Source organism: Hydractinia symbiolongicarpus, chromosome 7 (genome assembly GCF_029227915.1).
Source record: "Hydractinia symbiolongicarpus strain clone_291-10 chromosome 7, HSymV2.1, whole genome shotgun sequence".
Taxonomy (NCBI): domain Eukaryota; kingdom Metazoa; phylum Cnidaria; class Hydrozoa; order Anthoathecata; family Hydractiniidae; genus Hydractinia; species Hydractinia symbiolongicarpus.
The window spans coordinates 7,945,510-7,970,429 of NC_079881.1; the positions used below are offsets into that span (position 1 = coordinate 7,945,510).

Sequence of the window (24,920 nt, forward strand, 5' to 3'; positions counted from 1 at the left end):
TTTGACTCTATGAATAATCTGTACACAATTCATCTTAAGGCAGACAAATATTTCAAACATTTCGATCCATATATACTTTTTTATTCGAATCGTATTAACAAAGTTAATATTTGTTCAATATCTTTCGCATGTAGAATATAAATGCACGAGAAAGTAACGTTATGCAAATAAGACGAAGAATGGTTTATTGAAACACAAACGATGAAAATAACCGAACGCCTCCATCTTGTTTGTCAAACAGATTTTAACGTAAACATTCTTTCTTTTGTAAGTATCAAACGACATGCATATTAACGTTACGTAGACGTCTACAGTTGACGTGTTTTTTTTGGTAGGAAATTTACTTTAATTCCTGTCATGACTGGATATCAATCAAAATCACAGAAAATATAACCAATAAAAATGACGGGTTTTTCATGTGACAAGGGATGGAATTTAATCTTTGGAATTACTAACAACAACGAACGCCAACTAATCATTTTGATAGCATTTCTGTTCCAGACGTTTTCTTTGTTTTATTAGCGCTAAGAATAGAAACACATCAAGTTTAAATTCCTTGGGTATATCTAAACTCTCTTTGCGTCTTCTCCATCTCTAAATAAAATCGGGGTGATTTTTAAGACTCCATGTAAAATTATTATTAACTTCCGTGCTATTTACGCCACTGAGGATCGCTCTTCTGTTTTAAATTGTTCACGTAACAGGGTCGGCGAATCAAAATTGAAAGTGTGGGGAGGGGGGGGGGGGGGAGGGGAATATATGTAGTATCTAAAAAGGCCCCACCATGGTTGGGACCGACAGGCTTGGAAATATTTTAGGCCTCTGAAATAATAGCCTTAAATGTGCCCCAATTTTCGAAATTTTTTATCGGATACTAATCTAAAAAAAAAACCCCTTAATTCATGCAAAACTTATACTTAAGTTCTGTTTTAGGTACCTTGTTTATTTAAAAAAATGCAACCATTTAAAATCATAAAATACATTTTATGCAGATAAAAAGTGTTAACAGAATCGTACAAATAAATTTGTAGCAAAGCAATACAATAATTAAAGTAAATTTGGACGTTCGGCATAAACGTGCCGTGAAGGAGATGCTTTTAAAACAATGGATGGATAACGGTGTTTTTGCCATCCTCGTCCCCAGAGCTTATCGAGATATAAACCTAACTTTATTTTAAAGGGCTCTGGAAACGATAATGCGTTTTTACAACAGAATGGTTTCCCTTTGATTCGATCACACATTAAAATATGTAACAAAATCCGTTCTGTTTTTTGTGTATTGAAAAATAAACCCGCGTCTCTGATATCCCCGTTTCTTTGGTGGCACAAATTTCTATTTATAGCTGCAACGAGTGCCAATGCAGTAACAACTGTATAAGCAAGAAGGTATTTAAAAAGAGAAGGTTCACCCTAAACCTCCCATGGGTTACACACCCATGTTTTATGTGGGAGTGTGGCTAGGTTATACATGCAGTTGGTGCTTAAAATAAATTTTTAAAGGAACGTACGTATTTTTTACAGGTATTCTGTAATATAGAAAAATTGCTGGGATAATATGATATGTAAAAAGATATCGTGGGGAAGCCGTAATTAAAAAAAGACATTACGTCTAAAAATTTGTTGCTGTTGGTACTTTTGGTGGGTGCGCATGCTTTGCGTGCGACCACGGACATGCAGATGTATGACGCAACAATGCTCGAAATATGTTTCATAAGTGAATTATTGTGGATTTCCACGAGCCAATACAAATATTTTTTTGCGATAATAGCGTATTGTCGCTGTATCTGTAAAATTTACTAACCATGCAGTAAATTGGTGGCCATATTTCCTTCTACTAAGGAACACTCCAAGCGACAACATACGAAATGTATACGACGTTTGAGCACCGCTGTTGATTTTCCTATAGATTATATTTTCTAGTACTAGTGCTCTGTCGATTTGGTGCTACAGATGCACGAAATAACGATGGCCATTGCCTAAAGGTACAACCGAATTTTGGTTTGGTAGTGATAATTAAAAATAAATAAGTTAAGTGATCACTGGTTTTATTGTCCTAAATGTCCAACAAATTGTGAAATTCTCATGACAGTACTATATCTATAAAATGTAATTCTATAGAAATTTTAGAAAATGGAATTGACTCAAGTTACTTTATAAAAATCACAAAAACATGAAATGTAAAGAAAATAGAATTTATTACATCCAGAACGAAAATTATACAACTACATCAAAAATAGACGTGTTACAGAAAATTACTGGAACAAAATCTAAATATAAAGGTCTAAAAAGGGTTTTGAAGAAAAACAGCTAGTAAAACTCCACAATTCCACAAAACACACTACGAAGGAGAGCGTGTAAACAAATAGCATATGATTTTAATAGCGTCCACATGTTTGTACTAATTTATATTAAATATATGAAAAATGTATTTTTAATCCATCATAAACACACCGTTAAGTAAACACAAATAAATAAATTAATATCAAGTAAACAAGCAAGAAATTTTTGGAAGCAATAAAATATTTTTTATTGATATAACGGATGATTATGAGATAACGATGGAGCCGTTCTGCATTAAAAAAACGAGACATTTTCACATGATCAACACAAACAGAAACGCTTACTCGGCTTTTTTTACGTCAGCCGAAAATTTAAGAATAGTATAAAGAGAGATTGGCGAGTCTATTTTAGAACTAAAATATTTAAACAAAAGTCAGTGTTAATGTGGGATACATGTAAAACGGACTAAAGTTTCTAACCAATAAGTACGACTTAAACATCCTTTAGAGCTACTTTGTACCTTGTAGTAAGAGTACGTAAAATTGAAAAACAAGCAGAGAGATTCCACACCTCTCTTAACCACAAATATTTGCTACTGTTTTTTGTCACAAACTTTTTACTTATCATGACGAAACCAAACATTTGAAAATAAAAAAAAATTATCAACAAATAAAAAATATAAAAATATTTCTAACTAGTATTAAAATATTTTTACGTATGAGCATATATACATTCGAAACGAGGGAAAAGACAAGCATATATATAACACCAACTAATAAATTTTGCACTGTTCCATACGTTTTCTACGTTTACTTCATTGCCAATAGCGCTATAAAATTCATTTCTAGTTTTTAGCCGGCGGAGAACGAAAGTAGAATAACAAATTGAGACACGGATTGAACTGCATTGTGGGTAATGACACTAATTTCACAACGTATATGAAATAATTTATCACTCACGCAGAAAACATATAATCACCAATGCTTGATAATATTTTCCTTTCCTGTCATCATTTCGGATTGACAGGTGACAAGAAGTCCACATGGAGAATGACAAAAATATCATCATAGACACAATATCATTCGTGTTCATTGCCTCTGACGTCTTTTTAATACAATTAAATTGTATTTTTAATTTAACAGAAGTGATATAGATGAACGCATGCTGAAGTCACACGAATTGAAGCTATCCCTGTGGATAAAGTCCGCGGTGTTGATGTTATGTCAAAAAACTCGTTGATTTAATACCAATTTCTCCCAACCTATTTCGTGCTTACAAAATGGTAACTCTATTATGGATTTAATAGGACAGTTTATGGTACTTAGGGGGAAAAGAAGTGTTATTTTCGACAAGAATACTAAAAAAATTGCGCCAGTCTGTTAGAAAATTTATTTGGTTTCCCACGGGATGTTTCATAATTTTTTCTACTAAAATTAGAATGTTTTACATATAGTACACTCTTTCTTTCACAGCATGAAAGTGGAGTCATGCATTTTTCACATTAGAAGAAGCCTCATCACCTTTATCAATCAGCAATCAATTTCATCAGAATAAAAAAAAACAGCTGGTCGTAATAAGTTCAAAACCAATGTACAAGCCGTAATCGCCTTTAGAAAAATAGGCCACAGACATAATGCAATTAAAAAATGTTCCCAATGTATCTGTACGGTTTAGAAAGGAAAGCATATATCCTCTTACATAAAGATACGAACATAGCATATGAAAAAACAGCTATTGAAAGCATGAGTGGCGTAACACATCTATCATAGAAGAAAAAAGTACTCCTACCCAATCGACCGCAAAGATTGTTGTCGCCTTGTCAAAACGTACAAATTCTTTAACGAATGGTGTCACAAAAATGATCTGCAATGGAGGGTGCTGGTGAAAATTTTTAGGCCCTTAGAGGAAAAGGAAACAAAAAGCGAACAAGAATGTCAACCAGAGAGTCCATATATTCGCTGTCTACACAGAGAGTGTGGTATGAGTGGTGGAGATATCGTAAAAGAAAGCTCTTTGTGTATTCAGGGGCTACCGTGTACAGAGACACGGACATCCAGCCGATCGTAGAAAATTGAACAGAGGCAGACTGTCTAAAATTAGGCTAAAACATCGATACTGAGGGGGATACCGCGACCTCGAGAGGAGTACGGTTCTTAACGGTTAAACGCCTAAAAATAGAAACCAGACCAATCCGTTAGACGCTGCTTAAAGTCGCACGGGTAAAGATACAAACATAAGGGCCGATGTTATGACCAAAAAGGAAATTAAATAAGATTATACTTTGCTAAAAAAGTAAAACGGCTACCAGGTCCCAAAACTTTGAAAAGAAAAAAACAGTTTTTTACTTGAACGGTGTTAGGCTTGTGCATAAGTTTAGCCCTAAGGATCAAGCACGCAGGTTGAGGGGGCTCAATCTCTTGTTTTCGCCCAAAGGCTGGTAATGGTGGCAGAATGGCACATTTTATAGTTGCTAAGACAAGAGCGTAATCTGCTATCACCCAGACGAAGAAAGAATAATTGGTAAATATTTTGCCGACTTTATTCACAGAACTTCAACAAGTACTTGCCAAAAGTTCTGTTCGTGAAGCATTCCTACAGCGTGGTGATTCCTGTCTAAATTCTAAACTTGCGAATTCCGCAATGGAAGATGTTGGTGTCACGCTTTTCAACATACCTGCTCGCAGTCGTAATCTAAATCCGATCGAGAATTTTTTTACAGCCGTACACAGAAAGCAGGAGACCGATGCTGTCGAAGAAAAATTCATACAAGAGGCGTGTCAGGGATTTTCTGCAAGACTCGCGCAGTCGTTAGAAACGTATCCAATAGAAGCGATTGATAGACTCATTAAATCGCATTGATCTCAACAGCTAGCGTTAAGGACAAAGACCTAAGTACATCGAAAGTTTGCTTTACACATAATTTTTGATTTCAGTTTTGTTTACGTTTTTCTTAGTGTACGCTGATGGAGATACGAAATCTTTTGATGAGATTTCAAAATCTAATAATCTTTATCCAGGTCACAGAATTACCAAATGAGAATGTATTGGCCATGTGCAAATAACAGTTGGTTCAAGTCTATAAAAAGCAATTATGAGGGGAAACAATTTTCTGATGGTAAAGGAAGTAAACGTGGGAAAGGAAGGTTGACAGATAAAGTAACGAATACTCTGCAAAACCACTATGGATTGGCTATTCGTGCTATGAAGAAAGCTTTCGCTGCGATTTTACATCATTCAACTAATAACGAAAATCCAGAAAAGCCACATCACTATTGTCAAGTACTGTGGAGTTATGATGTAAATTTTCAAAAGGATAAGATTATTGGTGAAAAAAACTAACAAGGAGAAAGTCAGTGTATACGAAGCAATCTTTGACCTCATTTCACCAGTATTTTCTTATAAAGGCCTTGGCAGCGATGTACTTTTAGAGAAATGTCAAGATGGCCAAACGCAAAATGTGAACAATCTCTTAATAATTTAGTTTGGACAAGGTGCTCCAAGAGAGTTTATGTTGGAAATAGTGTTTTTAAAACTTCAGTAGGTTTTGCTGTTATTGCTTATAATGATGGTGCTATGGCACTAATTCCTGTGTTTCAAAACTTAGGCATAGACTGTGGTTTTTCTACTACAGAGGGAAGTACAGAACGTAAAAATCTCAGAGGAGTTAGAAGCTAGAGTAAGGATAAACTTATGTTTGGATAGAAAATTATTGTATTTGTGAGCATTAGAATATTTTGAACGTTCTCCATGAAGCAGCTTTTGAGACATTTTTGAGATTTACTCAATATTACATTTTTTTTTGGTCCAAGAATATGTGGTAACTATGTGGACGATCAGAGATTCATTTTTAATCAACTGATATCTAAAATTTCCTTTAGTTTCGCAAACTTAAAAAACAATAGAAAAATCCTTCAATCCTCTTTTTTGTTGAAAGAGTTAGTGTTATAAGTTGCCTTCCTGTAATAGGTTGAGAGAATGCAGTATTAGATCATCTTTGAAACACCAACTTTAGGCTCAAAAAGTTTTTTCTTATTGTTGTGTAAATGTTTTGGTTGTTGTGATTAATTCAAACATAACAAAACAACACACAACACAAAACAAAACAACACGCAACACACAATACGCAAAATAATTTATTTGGTGGTGCATGAAACAGTTTAAACTCAGCTATACCACATAACAATAAAAAAGTGTATATCCTAAAAACCTAACCAGACCAGCTGATGCAAAATTTACGGAAAATTTTGTTTTTAAAAAAAATCTACTAATACCTATTTTTCACAAAAGTTATAAGCAACCGTCCATTATGATTGGAAGTAATTTCATAGTAACTTCTCTTTCTGATAAAAATGGGTCCAGGTACCATAATGATGCACCCAGGCAGCGGTAGAACCAAATATATGCCAAATTGCATGTGCAAATGGAATTCTACCATCACTTTTAAAGAAAATCACACCAATGATATACAACACTGCTCCACATGCCAGCTCAAACATGCCGGTAACAGACTATAATAAACATAAAAAAAATTATTAATTCATCCTGACGTTATTGCCTATTCGGTGCACACTTTGTATCACACTACTCTTTACTTAGGGTACGTCAATAGTACGTCGTGATTCTTAGACTGAGACACGCTGTACACACGCAAATCAAAAAGAAAAGGTTACCCTTGACGCCAATGGAATAGCAGGAAGGAAGCCTAAGCACAGGTAGAGAATAGTCTCCAACATTTTATATCTAAAAAGAAGTAATTTTACTTTTTAACCAATAAATTCACTTATACTTTTTTATTGGAATTTTTGGGGAAGATTCTTTTCATGAAAAGACTTTTAATATTCCACTTTGACATGTTACTAAATGTGGTGTTTGAGTGTTGTTCATTCTCTATTGTCTCAAAAGGTAAAATAAGAAAAAACATCTTTATGTGCAAATCAACCAAACCAACCTATAATGATCAGTGGCGAAACCACAGGTTCACAAAAAGTGACGACATCGTAGGAAAATTTCTGTCTAGTAAAATTAGGATTAATGGGAAAAACAAAATACAAACTTTTCATGGTAGAGGAAAGAATAAACAACTCCAGCAACAGCAGCTGCCCAAACTACAGTCGATACTCGATAACCATAATCACCAAAATCTTGAAGGTTCAACCTAAAATATTATTGATAAGACTATGGATAAAGGTTCAACTCGAAACACTTATTATAGCAGACACATTTTTGAAAAATTAGGCTGATTTCAAAAAAGGTTTAAGGTGTAACAAACAAAATATCTTTTACCATGGCATATAAGAAGCTGCAATAAAAACATAAATCATAAAGCGATCACCAAGATGGAACATCCTTCGCCATGCGTCAGTCCTAAATGTTAATAAAACCAAAAGCAGGTAATTACTTTCATGATAACGAAGAACAGACCAACAAATTCAAATTTTGATTGCAAACCCAGAGAGTTATTATAGTGATATTATGCATAACATAACAAGTGTAAAATACGTAAGAAAAAAAATAAATTGTTTGGCAGGCTCTTTAAGTAAGATTTGGGACAGTGTGTAGCAAACATAACAAATCAATTGGGAAGGGCTTTTAAGTGTGCTACAGTAGTTTAATTCTCATAAAGATTGGCACATATTCTATCAATAAATAGCACACCAAAATTGTTTTGTGTGAATGTGTGGGCATCACAGAAGTCTACACAAAGGCGATTTTTCAAAAACATAGTTAGTTTCTACAATGTTTGGGTTATAAACTGACGTACCAGCAGAATGAAAGTTTCGCGAAAGGAATAGTCAATAGATGGTGCTTGTTAATGAATAAACAACTATGAGGTATTGATACAAACCTTTGAGATGTAAACAAACACAGAACATGAAAGGTAGTGGATACTGTAAACAGCATCACCAAAGCAATGCCATAAACAAGACTGCAAAAATAATGTTGATGAGATGTTGAATGAGCTAACATGTAATATAAAGCAACAATGGATGGAATCACGAATATCTAAAAAAAAAAAGGAAATCATGATTGATACCACCTTGCTTTTAATTTTGCTCACAAGGTTGCTTTTAACAAAAGACTGATATAATCTTTCTTAGTCAGAACTTACCTGTTAAGAAATACTTATACTGTAGAGTTGAAAAAAGGTTTTGGTAATAATATGTAAGTCAAAAAAATGTAGGAATATTGTGCTACAATAACGTAATGAATTTTTGTGTACTGCTCACACAAAACCAGCATTCTAGTTACACACCCCATGAGTAATGCAGTTAGCCACTTGCTCCACCATGGTTGGTTTATACGCTTCTCCCTTCTGTGCACAACAACTCATGTACCTGAGACATGAAAGCGAATACGAACGTAAAAATACAATTTTACATAACACCACTGACAAGTAAAAAGGTGAAAGAAGTTGCAACTTATCATAATTTAATCTTCTAAAGTGTGTTTGGGGCAGACTCATTTTTAAAAATATTTTTTTTGTTGAGGGGAGGGGGGTAGAATTTTGTCTTGGGGTACAGAAAGAGGAGCAGTTTAACAAGGGGGATTTTCTTTACAACCATTTTGCTGTTCAGGGCTTAAAATGCCCTGAACAGCAAAATCAGTTTTTTGGGATTTTTTAGCAATAATAAAAACCAACAACTCGCCAGTACCCTGCAAATGCAACTTCTGTATATACGAAGGTATGCTAAGCAGCCTTAGAATGTGCTATTCGAACTTTTTAATGTTGGAATTACGGAACAATCGATGTAAAGGTTCCATGAATTGTCAGAATATCATAAAATATAAGTCAACAATAATTTGCACACCTTGAGATTATGGACTTATGGAATAACCTAAGATCCTGCTGTAAACATTGGCAAGTAAACTTTGACAACTTGTGAGAACTTTAAAATTTAGAGTGATGTGCCAAGCATTTTTGTCACAGATTGTAGAATTACATCAAGTAAAATGATGAAAAAAATTATTTTTTAATGGAAACAATCCATTTAGTGTGTGGAATTGTCATGTTTTATTCCTCGCCAGAAAAATATCTTTTGTTTATTTTGTAAATTATTACTCAATTACTACCCGGGAATTGGCATTTATTGTATGTAATCTGAAAAAATCAATGACTTTTAAAGGATTTGAGAAACAACTATTTATTTAGACTGTCGCTACTTTCTATTTTATCTTTAAAACTTTACCTTACCTGTCTTTTCACACAACCCCTTCAAATAAATATTTGTGCAAAGATTTAACATCACCAATTGATATAAATATATCATAGTGTTTAACATACCCTTTATCTCTGAGCAAATCAGGATAACTTTTTGAATGTTTCATTACCATGCTTGATATAAACTTCTTTTATTTACTTTTTTTTTTTAAATTTACATTTTGCCTAACCTAAAAAAACATTTAGGAAAATAAAATAAACCATCCACAAAGACACTGTAAACGACTATATTCCGAAATAAATTCAACAACTTAATGCGCTATAAAATTCTACTTTTTATTTTTATTTTCTTATTTTATTTCATCCCTAATTATATAAACGGGCAAAGTTTAAAACATATTGACTTTTTCTTGTGCTGTATTTAGGCCGAGTTTGCAATAGGCACACATTTCAATACTTCCACAATGGTAACACTAGAAAAAAATAAGGTAAGAAACTCTGGATCCTAAATTTCTCTTTTACGGTATCAAATAACAAATATAAATGGCCTTATACGTAAAAGTGTTGCAGCCAAGTTACAAATTTTGGAATCAATACATTAAACATTTGATTGAAAACTTAAAGTAGTAGCAGATTTGGCTATGACAAAAAAAAACAGTACAAAGTATAGTAAACATGTTATTTAACTTTTAAGTCTTTCATCTTGATTTGGTCTCTCCCGCAAGTTACACTAAAAAAGCTAAAATTTCGCAGAGAATAATCCAGGTTGCCAGGTACGCTACGGACCATGAAAAATTGTAAACAAAATATTTACACTATAAAAAAAATATCAAGTATACCATAACGACGTGCATAAAGAATTCAGAAGGAATGATTGTTTTTTAAATTTTGAACTTCGAAACTCCTTACCAGACAGTTTCTGTACAAAGAAAATATCTTATTTTAGGCACAATGACATTTTCAATTAAAATCTGTTAAACAATGAATTTTTATTAGAATTATTAATTACAACTCTTTTATTTATTAATTACCAAAAGTAAATGTATAAATTACAAAATATAAATATAAAACAACGAATCCTATGCTATCTCATTTTCCTTTAATGCATGTTTACTTTTTACTCTTTTCTTCCTTGCTTCCTTTTTACGACTTAACTTCTTCTTCTCATTCTCAACTTTAAATATTTCTTTAACTTGACGATTAGTAGCATATCCCCTATTTTTCAAGACATATAAAAATGTGCCACCTGGAGAGCGCCGGCGATCTCCAGCATCAGTTTTTAGGCCACCTGAGTTCACTATATTTTTAGTCTCTTCAAATATTTCCAAACAAAGTTCAACACCTAAAACACGAACTACTTGGCGCATCAGTTCAATTTTTGGCTCCTGTAATCTGTAAGCAATCTCACGTCCTGCAATCCTTGGATCAGTTTTCTTTGTCACATCCAGGTGTCTATTCAAGCGTTTATAATCTATCAGTTTATTTGAAAACATATCTTTTGTTTTTACGATTTCAACAGCCTTTCTGTGATTATATTTCGTAGACGTGCTTTTCTCAATAGGAATGTCATACACTTCTGGTCTTTTATTTTTATTTAATGTTACTTTTTCCGAGACATCTTTCTCTTTTTTAATTTGTTGCATATCCTTCACATGACACAGAGTAAGGGAATCACAATCCACGGCTAGTTCTTCATCTTTTAAAAGTTCATTCTCAGCATCATCACCTAACATTTCAATGTCATCAATGGTTTCACCATCGCCAATACTAACATCAAGAATAAACTCTGTTTCAACATCCATCATGTATTGTTCTTATCTAAATAAAAGTCAACACAAGTAAATTTTCTTAAACATGTATTTATTCTTTACTTCTGACAGCCATAAGCAAGTATTTTGTTCAAAAAGTTGTAAAAGTTTTTTATTTGCAGTGCTATAGATAAAAATAGATAAAAACCAGTGTCTTAAAGGATAATGTAGCACTAATGTTTGAAATAACATATACATAAGAAACTTAAAGGCTACCTTATTCATTCTAACTTTTTAGGTGTAGTACAAAAAAATTAATATGCATGATAAGAAATGCATCTGCATCTTTTCTCAAACTAGGGAAATTTAAACTTTAAAAGGTAATATTCACAAAATGCATCTGTCTTGCTATCTTTTTCGCTGAGCAACAATTGATGTCAGAGGATTAGTACAAATAAGGTAACATTCACATATTGACCAAAAGCAGCATTGCAAAGAATCAAGTTCATGTTTGACAGATATAAAAAAAAACATCTTATTAATTAGATTTTCTATTTTTTTGATTGGTATATATGTACCTGCTATTTCATTCACTATAGCAGTACAGAGAGACATATAGTTAAACCAAATAATTAAATTAACCATTGCACAATCACATGGAAAAAAAAAACAAGGAAATATAAACAAAAGAAAATATGAGAACAATCTTTATTTCAATAAATTTTAATATGAACAAGGGCTTTCTGCTATTTTTTTACAACTGGCTGGTAGCGACTTGTATATTGAGAAGACTTACTATATAGTGTAATTATTCGATTTTTTACACAACTGTTGAATAAAGGAACGCTTAATAGAGCTTCATTTGACATGCACAAAATTTGTTTTGAAAGAGAACTTTTTTGTAGATCAACAAGGACATTTATTCATTCTTTTTTAAGTCACTGTTAACAATTAAGATTTGGTTGAGACAATTTACATATTAAAACTATATATGCACCCCTCCCCTTTCCCACCCACACATGCATACTTTAAAAACATGTCAGGTCCCTTGGAAATACCTCACTAAGTTCACCCTACACTATGGAATAAGCATGTCTTTACGGTGTTAAAATCGAATAACTAAAATATATAGATCACAGGTTTTGCTTCATTAACACAATCCATACACACATACCGAAACAAATTATTCTTGAGTTTGCAAGCAAAAAATAACATGTTGTGACAGCCTGTTTAATGAGAATACTACTTTCACTTAGAAATTTGTTGTATAGTAAACAAAATTCCAAAGTGAAAAAATGTAAAGCTGATGTGCTGGATATGGTTAAATAGAGTTCTTGACATATCAGAAAGTATATATATATATATATACCTACCTTATATAAAATCAAAAAAATTTTTACACAATGCTCTTTACAAAGGAAAACTTAATAATTTATATTATATAATATACCAGATTTTTAAGAATTTATATAAAAACTACATTTGGTTGCCTCTATCTGAGTACCTCAAAAAAAAAAGTTTGGTTGTCCAAAAGATATTGAATCAGGTATATTAATATTCCTAATTTGAAAGTTTGAGAAGAGCTGACTGCATTTTAAACAATGCCCTGAAGATACAGAATGAAAACTTGTTGGGAGATACCTTCATTTTGTTCTCATTGCAAAAAAATTCTGTAATACTAATAATTGTTGTTAGGAGACTCGAAAATAGAGTTTCAGAACTTTAAAAAGTGCAGAAGGTTGTGAAAAAAATATAGTTTTTAAATTTTACTTTAGCATATGAAATGTTCACTCCTCTTTTATTGTTTAGTAATTGTTCTATTCATTATGTTAAAATATGTTTCTAAAACAAAAAAAATCTGCAATTTTATACTTATAACTTTATGGCACATAATAAATGGTGTCACTTTTTGCAAACCAAAACATGAAAAATAAAACCTTAAAAATAGAGATGAAAAAACCATTACCATACCCAAAATATATAATATCAAGAATTAACTATATTGAATTAGAACAATGAGAAATGATAAAATTGACAATATTTCTTTATTATGCCTTAAGTTAGGAGATCACTAGTCCAACCAAATCACTCAAACTCCACAGAAATTTAAAATCACACTTTTATTGCTGTTTTCATTGTTTATATCAAGCTATAGAAGTATTGAATTGAGAAGTATTGAATTGAGAAATGCATATTTTATATCGTGAAAATCGAATACGAAAAAAAGACATATATATATTTAGCAAGAAAAATTTTTTTAGAAACAATGCTTCAAATTTACAAAGAACTTAAAAAGGCTTGAAAAAATTCCTGTGATGGTTATATTATCTTTAATGTTAGATTTACATGGTTTATGCCAAAAGAAATAGGAAAAAAATATGTAACACTTTAACTAATCATCAAATCCATTTACATCAATTTCATCATCCAGAAATGAATCGAACCCAGATAGTGCTTGACTCACATCGTCTTCAGTGAAAGTTGCTTCAGAATCATCATCGCTAACATCACCATTTACTAATGTATCAATTTTAACTGTTGTGTTATCACTAGGCACAATACTCTCAGCATGAGCATTAATTAAACTTTTATTTGTATTCAACTCTAAGGTTACATCGACATCGTTGTCGCTAACAACAATTTCAGTTGAACTATTTGCAAGATCAGTTTTTTGCTCTTCTTTTTCGCACTCTACATCTAAATCGTCATCTAAATCCAAAATATTATCCAGCATTTGTATGGCATCTGTTTCACCATTACATAAACCATTTGTAACATTTTTATTGTTGTCGACGTTAGAAATTTTGTTACTTTCTTGTTCTAACTGCTTTTTAATTTTTTCATTTGACTCAGTAACATGATATTCAGAAATGTTTGAACTTTCATCACTTAACTCAAAATCAAGGTCGGATTCAGTATTTTCATCAACAGAAATAGTTGGATCATTATTCGTGTCAAAACTATGTTCTAAAGGTTTAATGTCAGTTATAATAGCTCGAAAGCAATTATCTTCGGGACTAGCACTAACAAAAAAGTTTTCTGATCCGTCTTCAAATGAAGGCGCTGGAGCATTGTTACTTGACTCATCTTCAGTGGATTTTTGGAATAACTTCTCCAAGCTGTCATATTGAGTTATTCTGTTCAAGTTTGTGTTGCTACCACCAGCTTGTTTGACATGATGAAGAGAGGAATGTTGACTTCCATATATACCACTATCCTTGTTGTTTACAACATCTTTTTGATATGTGGTAATGTTTTTTGCTGAATAATTATTGTCCATAAGATTACCCCCAAGATTTGCATACATTTCATCAAAGTTATAAGATTGCTTGGGTAACTTCTGACCACTAATTTTTAAAAGGTCCCGTAAATTTTTATTTTCAACTTGTAAACTTCGCAGGATTTCTATTTCTTTAACAGACTCTGATTCATCAATTAGTGCAGATCGCCTCATGACATTTGCCATTTCAGCAATTCTCTCGCTTAAAAAAACTTCCTTGGCAGAAAGTGGGTTGCTGGTGTTCACAACCATGTCAGTTCCATTAGCTTTCATCATGACTAACACTTGCTCCCTGTACTTGTTCATGATCAATTCTAATGCTGATTGATGTTCTGCAAGTGATACACTTAACTCTCGGTTTTCCTGCTCCAAATTTTGTATACGCTGGTTTTCTAACTGACTACCCAATACCAGGGTACTTCTGGGACGATGGTTCGCATTTTCATTCATTTTATTTACTTCTTCATGATACTGTCTCATGGCAATTAATTTATTTTGCAAATTTGTTGTCTCGCTGATCAAAATATCTACAGAATTATCATGATTATGAAGCCTCTGCACCAAACGTTTTGCATCAGAAAGGAACTGTTCCATTGCTCAGTCAGTTATCTGCATATACTAAAAAAACAAAAAGGCACATTGGTTAGGTATTGAAACATCATAAAAAGTTACAATGGTAGGAGGATCTTGTGTGTAGCAAAAATAGCAGGTGTTGATGTTTAATTGGTCCTAGAATTTAAAAGTTGGTATGTGCGATCACTAGCATGTCTACATAATTTTGCCTCTTCTTAATAAAGCCTGTAGCACTATAAGCCACTATCTAGTCAAGCCACTTTAATCAGGCTCTTATGTACTAACTTTAAATTTTCACACAAAACTGAGGTCAACAAAGACCATAACAAACTGTCTAAGATGTAGTAAAGTCAAAAAGGAGCAAAGTAAGAAGCTATCGGCCAACTTAAGTTAAGCAAACCGTCAACAAAAACAGCTTCTACGCCAATGGCCAACATGGACTGCTTAATATTGATATATAGATCATAAACAAATTAAAAACACACAAAGTTGGATTGAAATGCACAATACACCCCCAATTTCACCTAGACCTTTGTTGACAAATTTATCTCTGTCATCAAGCATCTAAATCATGTATCTAACATGGGGGTTCCCACTTGCTTGCAATTTCATTTAATAAAGCCTCTTTGAGAACTCTATATCAACAAACTTCCCAAAAATCTTTTTGTGGTATTCGTAGTATATCAGCCATTATGTTCTTGCCAAAGTTATGGGCAGGGCTTTAGGGATACATTCTATCACTTACTGTCAGGAAAACCACATGTTAGACTAAAACCACAGAGTTTAGACTATCATGCCAAATTAGGATAATAGCTTTAAGTTCAGGAGATCTTTCATAGATTGTCTAATGGTACAATGAAGAAGGTCTATGCACCAAGCTTTTCAATAAATACTCACCAAAATAAGATGCGTTGCCCAAGTGTTATGAATCCATATTATATTTTCCCGTGCGATTTTTTAATTCACTTCATAGAGCCCTTAAGTGGTGTAAAACTGTTAAACATATTAACAAAACACATTTTTTCGTGGTAGGAAGTAGCTTATAGCAAATATATACTGCAAGATTACAATTAAACACTGAATGAAGAGTGGTATATCGTTTTGTTTGCTATGTTAATCCCCACCTCAACCAGGTCCCAGAGAATCTTTTTACTAGGGGTTATTTTTTTCTTGTAACAATTGTAAAACCACAGATTATTTATTTCCTCTGCCGTCGAAGCCATTTTTCGCACGTATTTTAACAAATAAAGTTTTGAAAGACTTATACTGAAGGACTAAACTACCGTACTGGAATCAGGATACCTAACATCGTGAGCGCGTATCATGCGCGACACGAACGATCCGCGATCCTATCTTGACCACCGCGATAGAAAAAATGTTTACGAAGAGCTTCACGATAGTCGGGATGCATAAAAAAATAACGATGCTATCGCAATCGTCACTATTAATTGTGATTGTCACGATGGATTGTGAATAACATTAAAAATATTAAACAATAGATGTGTATAGCTAATCTTGTGTCTTTGTTTTGTTTTTTTACATTCAAAAATTCTTTTCCATCTTGTATTTTTATTAGAAATTGGATTTTAGAAATAAGGTGACTCCAACTTAATTACTTGTTCTATGGGCGAAGTAATCAAGTGAGACAATCAAAGTAAGTCATTATTGTTACTTAACAGATAGTAGTTCACGGTTTGTCGGATGGTAAAATAAAAATAATTTTATCGAGAATGTATAAGTGGTCGGAATAACAACAAAATAAAAAATAACAACAGAGAAGGGTTTATGACAAGCATACTTTTCTATGTATGTTTTGCTTGTATTAGCGAATGTTAAATTAGCGAATGTCGGATTTAATGAAAGTTTATGGAAAAATAAGAGTGTATGGTTGGAACAACAACAAAAAAAATATAAAAAAAATAACAATAATTTGTCTCACTAAATAAATGTAACTAGTATTCAAGGTGAAAAGATAAAAATATTTTCATGGTAAAAAACAGCAAGTTTTTTTGTGTTGTTTTGAAAGTTATACAGCAAGAATTATTCTTGTGCTGTTTCGAAAGTTATACAGAATATACCTGCGTTATTTTGAAAGACATACAGCAGGTTATACTTAGCCTGTTTCGAGCTTTACACAGCAAGTTATTATTTTCCCATTTAAAATAATAATACCCAAAATTTATTTTAATAAAAAAGTTAAGTGTTCTTCTAATGTTTTTTGCGCAGTCTTATAGGAAAATTAAAATTTAAGTGCAAAAAAGTTTCACGGACTATAGTTTAGTTGACAATATTTAAAGTCTTTGGCGACATTAAAATTTTAATTTATATTTATAACGGATTGTTACGGCATTTTTAGCAAGCAACGTAATTTTAAACATATATTATTCATAACGAAGGAGGGTGTTACCACATTCATAATCTTTTTTTTTCACAGGATGGGATAAGAAAATGTTTGTTTGTTGATAATTCTATTATTTCTTTATTGTGAAAGTTAGGGTCAGGCGGGCCCATAGGACAACTAAAATCAACTAGAATCTAAACAAGAAAAAAGCTTACGACAACAAAAATATTTTTGATTTAAAAATAAACAAAAAACAATTATTCATATTTAATTGCGTTATTCTCTCATAACTTTATTTACGTGATTTTATAATGTTTAAAGATGTATCATGACGGTCGCAATATGGATCGCGAAAGTCGACCCCACGATGGATCGTGACTTTCACGATGCTAAAAAATTTTAGTATCGCAACAGCATTGTGAATTGTGCACGACGCGCATGATTTGCAACCCACAATGTTAGGTGTCCTGATTCCAGTACTGTACTCTTTTTCAAAAAAACAAATAGGAATATGCAGATTTATTTTAGTAGCATGTGTTCATATTGTATTAAAATAATACAGGTGCTTCAAGAGAGGCAAAAATTAAATTGCAAATGAGCAATGCTGAAACATTCCTTGCATACGATTATTGCGTAACACTTCTCATCGAAAAAGGGAAAAAAAGAGTTAAAAATAATTCTCACGCAAGCATTTTTTGTGCAGTTAAGAATTTAAAAAGAATAAAAATTTTCTGTGAATTTCTATGAAAACAAAAATTATATTAGAATTATACTCAAGAATAATATTGGAAGTTGCAAAACCGCAAGAAGATGCCGCAACCAAACTTTAATGAATATGCTTAATGTTTAAATTATTTTAAGGTGAACATTGCAATTTTTCAAAAGCGATGTGTAATTTTTGCATATGCGATAGTTTGTATGCCTGGATAGCATTTGAGCGTATGGGCATGAGTGCGTGCGATCACATGCATCTCATGGAATTCTCTGATGAAGACCTTATCTTCATCAGAAGACATTTACAGTGTTGGAAGTCATTCAATTCAGTACCAGATCGTAAAGCTCACACAAAGAGCATACACATTAATTTCCAACTCAAGCCTGTAGCATCCCAACCTATACCGAAAAATAAATTTAAACTATTTGAGAATACAATTATCTCCTACTATATTGTGTCGTTTTTACTACTGATTTATCCTTGTGTTTTTCTGAATTACATACTAAGTTCCTGTTCCTGCAGATAAAACAACAGTGCTTTACTACAGAAAAAATTCTACGTGCTTAAAAGGATTACCATAGCATTTAAAAGAAAAGTGAGATGACATTACAGAGCTTTGTGAGATGGATTATATACTTTCTACTTTTCCAAGCTTTTCCTGACTTTTGGGAAATTGTTTGTTTTTCAGTTGATCCTGAAATAAGAAAACTGTATCACTTAGGCAGTACTCTGCAGCCGATAGTCCTACTTTCGCAGGTGTGCAGTCACCATAGTCAAAAATACACTATCATGCCACAACTTTGGAGAAGCCTGAAATATGGTGGAATTGGTACATGCTGAGATCAGCATGAATTCTCTGGGAACATTACCAAGTTCGCAATGTATGTTATTTAGAAAGAAACGTTGTTCTTATTTGCTTGTAGTGGGGATCTTTGAAATTTCTTTGAAATTCTACCCTTGTTTTCAATATATATATTATGTCTAAGATTGTAGCTAGCTAAACTTGGTCTTTCCAGAGGACACAAGCAAAATAGTGGCCTTAGCACCAGCAAACAGAGGGTTGTGGGAGCTGAGCTACAGCTCAAACTTTTTGCGACAAGTAGAATTTTTAAAAAACAAGTTGTCAGTTGTCAAACTTAGAAATAGATAGCTTAGAAATAACTTATTTAGCTTAGAAAGAAAACACCATATAAACGTTATGAAAGGTAATTAATAGATATGAAAAACACAAATGTTACTGTTTGATACTATGGCACCAAAATGCCAGCTTAACAAAGGGTACCTATGCCCAATAAAAGAGACTATGATCCTTGTAAATAATGGCGGTCGGCAGTAATATCTCGATTTCCATTTTTTATTGCCTCGATTGCCTTATCTAGATTTTCAGTCCATTCGGATGAAACGCGTTCATCCTTCATATATAAAAAAAACGCTAGGCCTCGGGATCGAGGTTGCATTGAGCCTCAGCGTTTTGTGTCGCAACCTCGTTCGTAATAACATAGTCTAACACCCAAGGATGTACTTCTCACTTTGTTTAACTTAGCATTTCGGAGTATCAAATCTTATATGATGGTTCAGAAATAGCGTATACCGTATAGATTAAAACACGTTAAAGCCCTAACACGTCAAAGATTCTTAAAGTTGGGAAATATGGTTGCTACGTGCGATGCTAGGTAGTTTTTTTTCGCAGACTGGTGCTGCAAACCGTGCTGAATTGTACAATAAAACCGAGGAAGGTATCGGGCGAAAACAGTGAAAAACTTAGAAGGTCTGATTTTTTAAAATTGAGAAGGTCTCATCTGAATAATGAAGTACAGGGTGAACACCTCAGGCCCATCGTACATATGTATATTCAAAAAATCCACCGCGGCGCGGTACAAAAATTGTCTTTTCATCAACACAACTTAAATTTTGTTAATTTAGAAAGGGTGCCGGTTGTGTTGTGTGCGCCGCGCGCGGAGCGAGCTGATAAAACATATATACGGCCCTGGGTTGACTGATGTAAAAATCAGTGCGTACATTAAGTTTTAGCTGGTTAAACATGGATGCCGTACAGCTGTGACAAATCTAGTAAATGCAAACGCGTGGTCAACAAAGTTCTATAACTAGTTACGTTTCTAATTAATAATATATATTGTAGATTAAATTGGTGTGTATGTTCAGACTTTTGGAACTAAAAACGAACACAACTCTTTAACGACGTTTCGGCCGTACGACGGCCATTTTCAAGTATAGCTATTTACAATTGACAAATTCAACACTATATACAAAATATCGTACGATATATCATCGTACGATCAAATATTCCGTAGGGGCAAGTCAATTATCTGAAAATAGAAATAATGGCATTGATGCAATATTTCTATTAAGAATTGGCTTATCCCTACGGATTAACAAGCTTTCCTTCAAATCCAAATCAAAATTATTAGATGCGGAGGAGATAATAGAAAAATTATCTAAAGATGGTCTATTTTTACAGAAAACAACATGCTCCAAAACCGCACTAGGGTTAATAGATTTGACGGATTTTCCAGTCAAGGCAGAAACGGCCATGTGTTCGCAGGCTCTAACTTTCAAATGTCTCATAGTTTTCCCATAATAGATGGCATTGCAGCCATCACACTGATATTTATATACGACTTTTGAACGCAGAGCCTTTGAAACACGGTCCTTAAACCGGAAAAAATTGCCAATTCTACAACCCGATTTTTTTTCCGGTTTAACTATTATCTCACACGGACAAGTTTTCACGTGATACTGTTTAAGCCAATCTCGGACCAGATTATTTGTTATTACAGCCACCACTATGAACATGCCATTTATATGGTAAAACCTTCATAAATTCAAGACTGGATTATTCAAGGATATATTTTTCTGGCTTCAAGTTTTTAATATATAGCTATGTTTTAAATACGGGTTAATCTCGAATTTTCCAGTGAGTTTCTTTTTAATTGAGGTTTAACTGTGAAGGTTTGACCGTATGTTTAACCCCATCTAAATGTAAGCACAGCATAATTGCATAAAATATTGAGTGTAGATTATTGATGCCTTTGATTTATTTGAATTTATTTAAAGTCCTAACAATGCTTTGCGTGACGAAATAAACTAAAAATGAGTTCACTTCCTAGCACCCAATCTTTTCTCCAACCAAAATTCATCTATATATACGCCATACTTTTAAACACAAGTCAGTATTTTTAAGGTAGCAATTATACAGCCCTTGAAATTAGAATTTTTTTACGTCAGCAGTAAAACTGCCGACGTGAGATACATTTCAATTGATTTGCGTCGACAATTTTTTTCAGTGAAATTTTTTAGCTGGAAATAAATTTCGTCATTCATGTTTTATTAGAGGTAGACCTCTCATAATTTTGATACATTGATCTCCTAAGACAGGGAAAAACGGGAATTGGCATAACTTCCGGATGTTGAACTAACTGGCTTTTTTGTTTTGAGATAAATTCATTAGGTTAGAGCATCATTAGGTTGTATATCACAGAAGTCGCCAGTGACATGCTTCAAAAATGCTTGTCACCGGCACAGTTTAACATGAAAAAAAACGGTACAGGAGACTCCATTGTTAGAGACTTCGCAGAAAATCTTTTTTCACAAAACCGAGGGCAGGGCTGACTTATTGCCTGCTGTGTTGTGTGTGAGAAAGAACTTCTGGACTTCTTTTTAATATGACATAAAATTTTTTTCGATTATTATTACTAAACATATTTGATTTCTCTTTCCCCTTTTAAAAGGGTTTTTTAAACTTTATTCAACAATTTTTTTCTTTGGTATTACATCACGAGAACATTCGTTCGAAAGCTGTATTAAGGTACACAACACCTAACCTCTCCCATGTTCTGGTTATATTTAACTTGGATGGGTGCGCACTCTTCTCGCAGTATTCTCTGTGACGATGAAGGTCGGATTGACTTGTGGCATGGTTCCAAATGGTCTTCCCTCTTTCGTTCGAGTCTCAGTGTAATACACCAGCCGAGCATAAGAGTGTCAGCATGAAGAAAAGGGGCCGCAATTTTAATGTTCTCTATACCTTACGTTCTTCATAATAACATCGACCATTTTTAATTTTGGTATTCATAAGCTTTTTAATTTTGGTGACGCTTTAGTTCAGCCTAATGGCCTAGCTTACTGAAAATCGAATTTAATTATTTTGTAGTCGCATTGAGTGAAAGAAGCTCCAACAAAACCAAAATTATTGTTATTTAAAAATTTCACAACAAAATTACGTCTTTTTATTTTTTTGCCAACGCAACAGCTGTATCTTCCTATTTTACGTCGGCAGTGCCGAATGCCGACGTTAATTTTAAGGGCTGATTATATATAACTTAAGGAAAACACATTTACGTAGCCCACTATGTGTTCAAAGTGTTCACTGACATTGCTGCCATTAAATCTGGAGGATTGTAAAATAAAAAAGGCAACAAGCCGAAGTATTTGGGGTGTCCCATTGTCTACAATTGCCAGACTCTCTTTGTCCGCATTTCCCACTGGCAATGCTACTCCTATGGGGTAGTGTTAAGCAGCAACACAAACAAAATATCAACTCTGATTATTGAAGATATTATTTCGGTTTGTCTGTTCAGTATTCATATTACTGTGGAAAGTTTATCATTTCTTGAACATGATAGTTTAGTAGGTGACGTTTCGGGAGTTATATGTTATAGATAATAGGATATTACGTTTTGGTGTTTATATCTTTGCTTCCCCTTTTGGTATAGAATACACCTCCAGGATGTTCTATTGTCTAGAGTACTATAAGAACAAAAAGAATCACAATATTACACATTACACCCTTCTCCCATCATCGGGCAAAGTATAATTATGTTCAGCTTGTATTTATATAATTGCAGAGGAGCTGATAATTACAGTTAATTACAATAATTAACATTTAGGACCTAGATATGGGTAACTACTTCTTCTGTAGGGCTGGTAACCAAATCTCAGGAAGTTGATACGAGATGCTGTTTATGTGTTTGTTACGTTCTACACTGTTGATGGTTTCTTTAATCTTCCTGGTCGTTGTTCTGGATTCTCTGTCAACGATTTTCTTCTCATCCCAATTAAACTGATGACTTCTGCTCCAGATGTGGTCCGCAATTTCATTTTTCTTCACATCTCCGTTTCTCACTGCGCGCATATGTTCTTGTACTTGTTGCTTAAACTTTCTTTTTGTTTCGCCTATATACATTGCATGACAATCTTTACACGAGATTTTCGTAAACAACATTGCATTGTTCTTCCAGGTTTATTTTGTCTTTGATTGTAAGATAACAAAGGATTAAAGCCATATTTTTTTAAGATTGAAAAAACGGAAAGAAAAACAGAGAACAGAAAATACTGAAAATTTTATTGAAAACTTAAGATCAGAACATGTTCAGATGTGTTACTAAAATAGCAAACTCACCCCAACTTCTTTCTGTTAAATTGAAACATAACACTTACAGTTAGTTTGATCCTGTCCAACTAGATTGTTACTTTGGTGATACTTCTGTTGATATAAACTCGCATCTCATGCAGCTGTATTAGATAACTATTAATGAGAAGATACAACTATCACTCTCCACCTACAGAGACGCCATTGCAATTCATTCCATGATTCACATGATCAAAAACGCATGGCAAAATCGACCGTCATCAATCAAAATTTAATCAATGATGGGAACAGGTGTAGCTCCATTTCCATTGTAATGCTTTTTATAAATATATCAAGTATGATAAATTATTAAAGTTTCTGGTTTATTCTAGATGAATTTAATGTTTTAACCTACTTAAATCAAGCTTCTTTGCTACACCCAGTTACCTCTTGATGTTTACCTCACTTTTGCCTTACCTTTTGATGGTGCTCGTTTTGTTCAAACAGTTATTGCTTTCTTATGGGAAAGTATTGTCTGTACATTTTGTTTTTGGAATTTCCCTTTTTAAGTTTTAAGTACTTTTTAAATTTTTTTTCCATAGTTCTTTCACCATCATAAGATCTTTTACTTGGGGCACAATAAACCTGGCCATACATTTTAATAAATGGAAGAGCACATGATAAACATTAATTATCATAATTAGTGGCCATAAAGGCAAAGAGATATACCTACAATTTCTTTGTTGTTTTGTTTTGCCTCTGATTTATTTATTTGTTTCCAAATATAATTTAGCTAACACCACCTCTGCTCATAAAAGTCAAGGTCAACTGTTTACCTATGACTAAAAACGATTATTTTGTGATTGCCTGTTTCTTGGCCAGGAATGAGTGATCATATCGTTAAATATGGTGACTGGAAGAAAAACAAGAAACTTAAGAATTTAAAACCAAATAATAAACTTTTAACAGGGCATTTAAGACCAACATATCTGGTCTTTAAAAAATTAACTCTAGAATCATGAATTCCCAATCATAAGCCGTGTCTACCACTGTTTTCTTCTCCGTCAATAATGGTATGCCAAAATTTTTGCGATTATATATAGTTTTATCATTGGAATGGATGGCAGTCCTTGACATGTAAGTAAAGGAAACTAATGGTGGCTTATACATTTTAAAATGATCAAATCTAAATTAAAAAAAAAATTTGTGTCAATTTATATTTTTGAATTTAGAAATTTTGAATTTTTTGTGAGAATTTATTTTGCGAATTCCAAAAAATCAAATTTTTTAAGGAAATTTATTTTCTGAGAAATAAAACTTTTGAGTCAAATCATTCTATAAAGAAAGTTTTGAATTGCAAATTCAATTTTTTTTATCTTTTTTTTATGGTGGTTGTTTCAGCACAGAGTGGCAGCATCTCTTAAATAACCTATAACTTGGACTCAAAATATTATTT

At 33.0% G+C, this 24,920-nt stretch overlaps 3 protein-coding genes across 6 annotated transcripts; all 3 read right to left on the minus strand.

Annotated features, from left to right (window-relative positions):
* Window positions 1-2,178: 2,178 nt before the first annotated feature.
* LOC130649423 (monocyte to macrophage differentiation factor-like) lies at window positions 2,179-10,290 on the minus strand. Of its 3 annotated transcripts, XR_008983046.1 has the most exons (8): window positions 9,563-10,290; window positions 8,534-8,615; window positions 8,126-8,283; window positions 7,564-7,644; window positions 7,334-7,435; window positions 6,951-7,020; window positions 6,552-6,788; window positions 2,179-3,109 (listed from the first exon to the last, which is right to left on the minus strand). XR_008983046.1 is itself a non-coding variant. In XM_057455700.1 (7 exons), the coding sequence occupies exons 1-7, from the start codon at window positions 9,610-9,612 to the stop codon at window positions 6,603-6,605; spliced, it is 729 nt and encodes a 242-aa protein (XP_057311683.1). In that variant the 5' UTR covers window positions 9,613-10,290; the 3' UTR covers window positions 2,179-6,602. The 3 variants fall into 3 exon arrangements, 2 of the variants coding, with proteins under 2 accessions (XP_057311683.1, XP_057311684.1); XM_057455700.1 differs by having other exon boundaries at window positions 2,179-6,788; XM_057455701.1 differs by lacking the exon at window positions 9,563-10,290 and adding an exon at window positions 9,468-9,519 and having other exon boundaries at window positions 2,179-6,788.
* Window positions 10,291-10,409: 119 nt separating this feature from the next.
* On the minus strand, window positions 10,410-11,489 carry LOC130649425 (phosphorylated adapter RNA export protein-like). The gene has a single exon (XM_057455702.1). It carries the CDS (start codon window positions 11,242-11,244, stop codon window positions 10,519-10,521), a length of 726 nt encoding a protein of 241 aa, XP_057311685.1. The 5' UTR covers window positions 11,245-11,489; the 3' UTR covers window positions 10,410-10,518.
* A 392-nt stretch (window positions 11,490-11,881) lies between these two features.
* On the minus strand, window positions 11,882-23,691 carry LOC130649422 (uncharacterized). 2 transcript variants are annotated; one of them, XM_057455699.1, is made up of 2 exons: window positions 23,554-23,691; window positions 11,882-15,085 (listed from the first exon to the last, which is right to left on the minus strand). In XM_057455699.1, the coding sequence occupies exon 2, from the start codon at window positions 15,059-15,061 to the stop codon at window positions 13,580-13,582; it is 1,482 nt and encodes a 493-aa protein (XP_057311682.1). In that variant the 5' UTR covers window positions 15,062-15,085; window positions 23,554-23,691; the 3' UTR covers window positions 11,882-13,579. The 2 variants fall into 2 exon arrangements, with proteins under 2 accessions (XP_057311682.1, XP_057311681.1); XM_057455698.1 differs by lacking the exon at window positions 23,554-23,691 and adding an exon at window positions 15,938-16,397.
* Window positions 23,692-24,920: the final 1,229 nt, after the last annotated feature.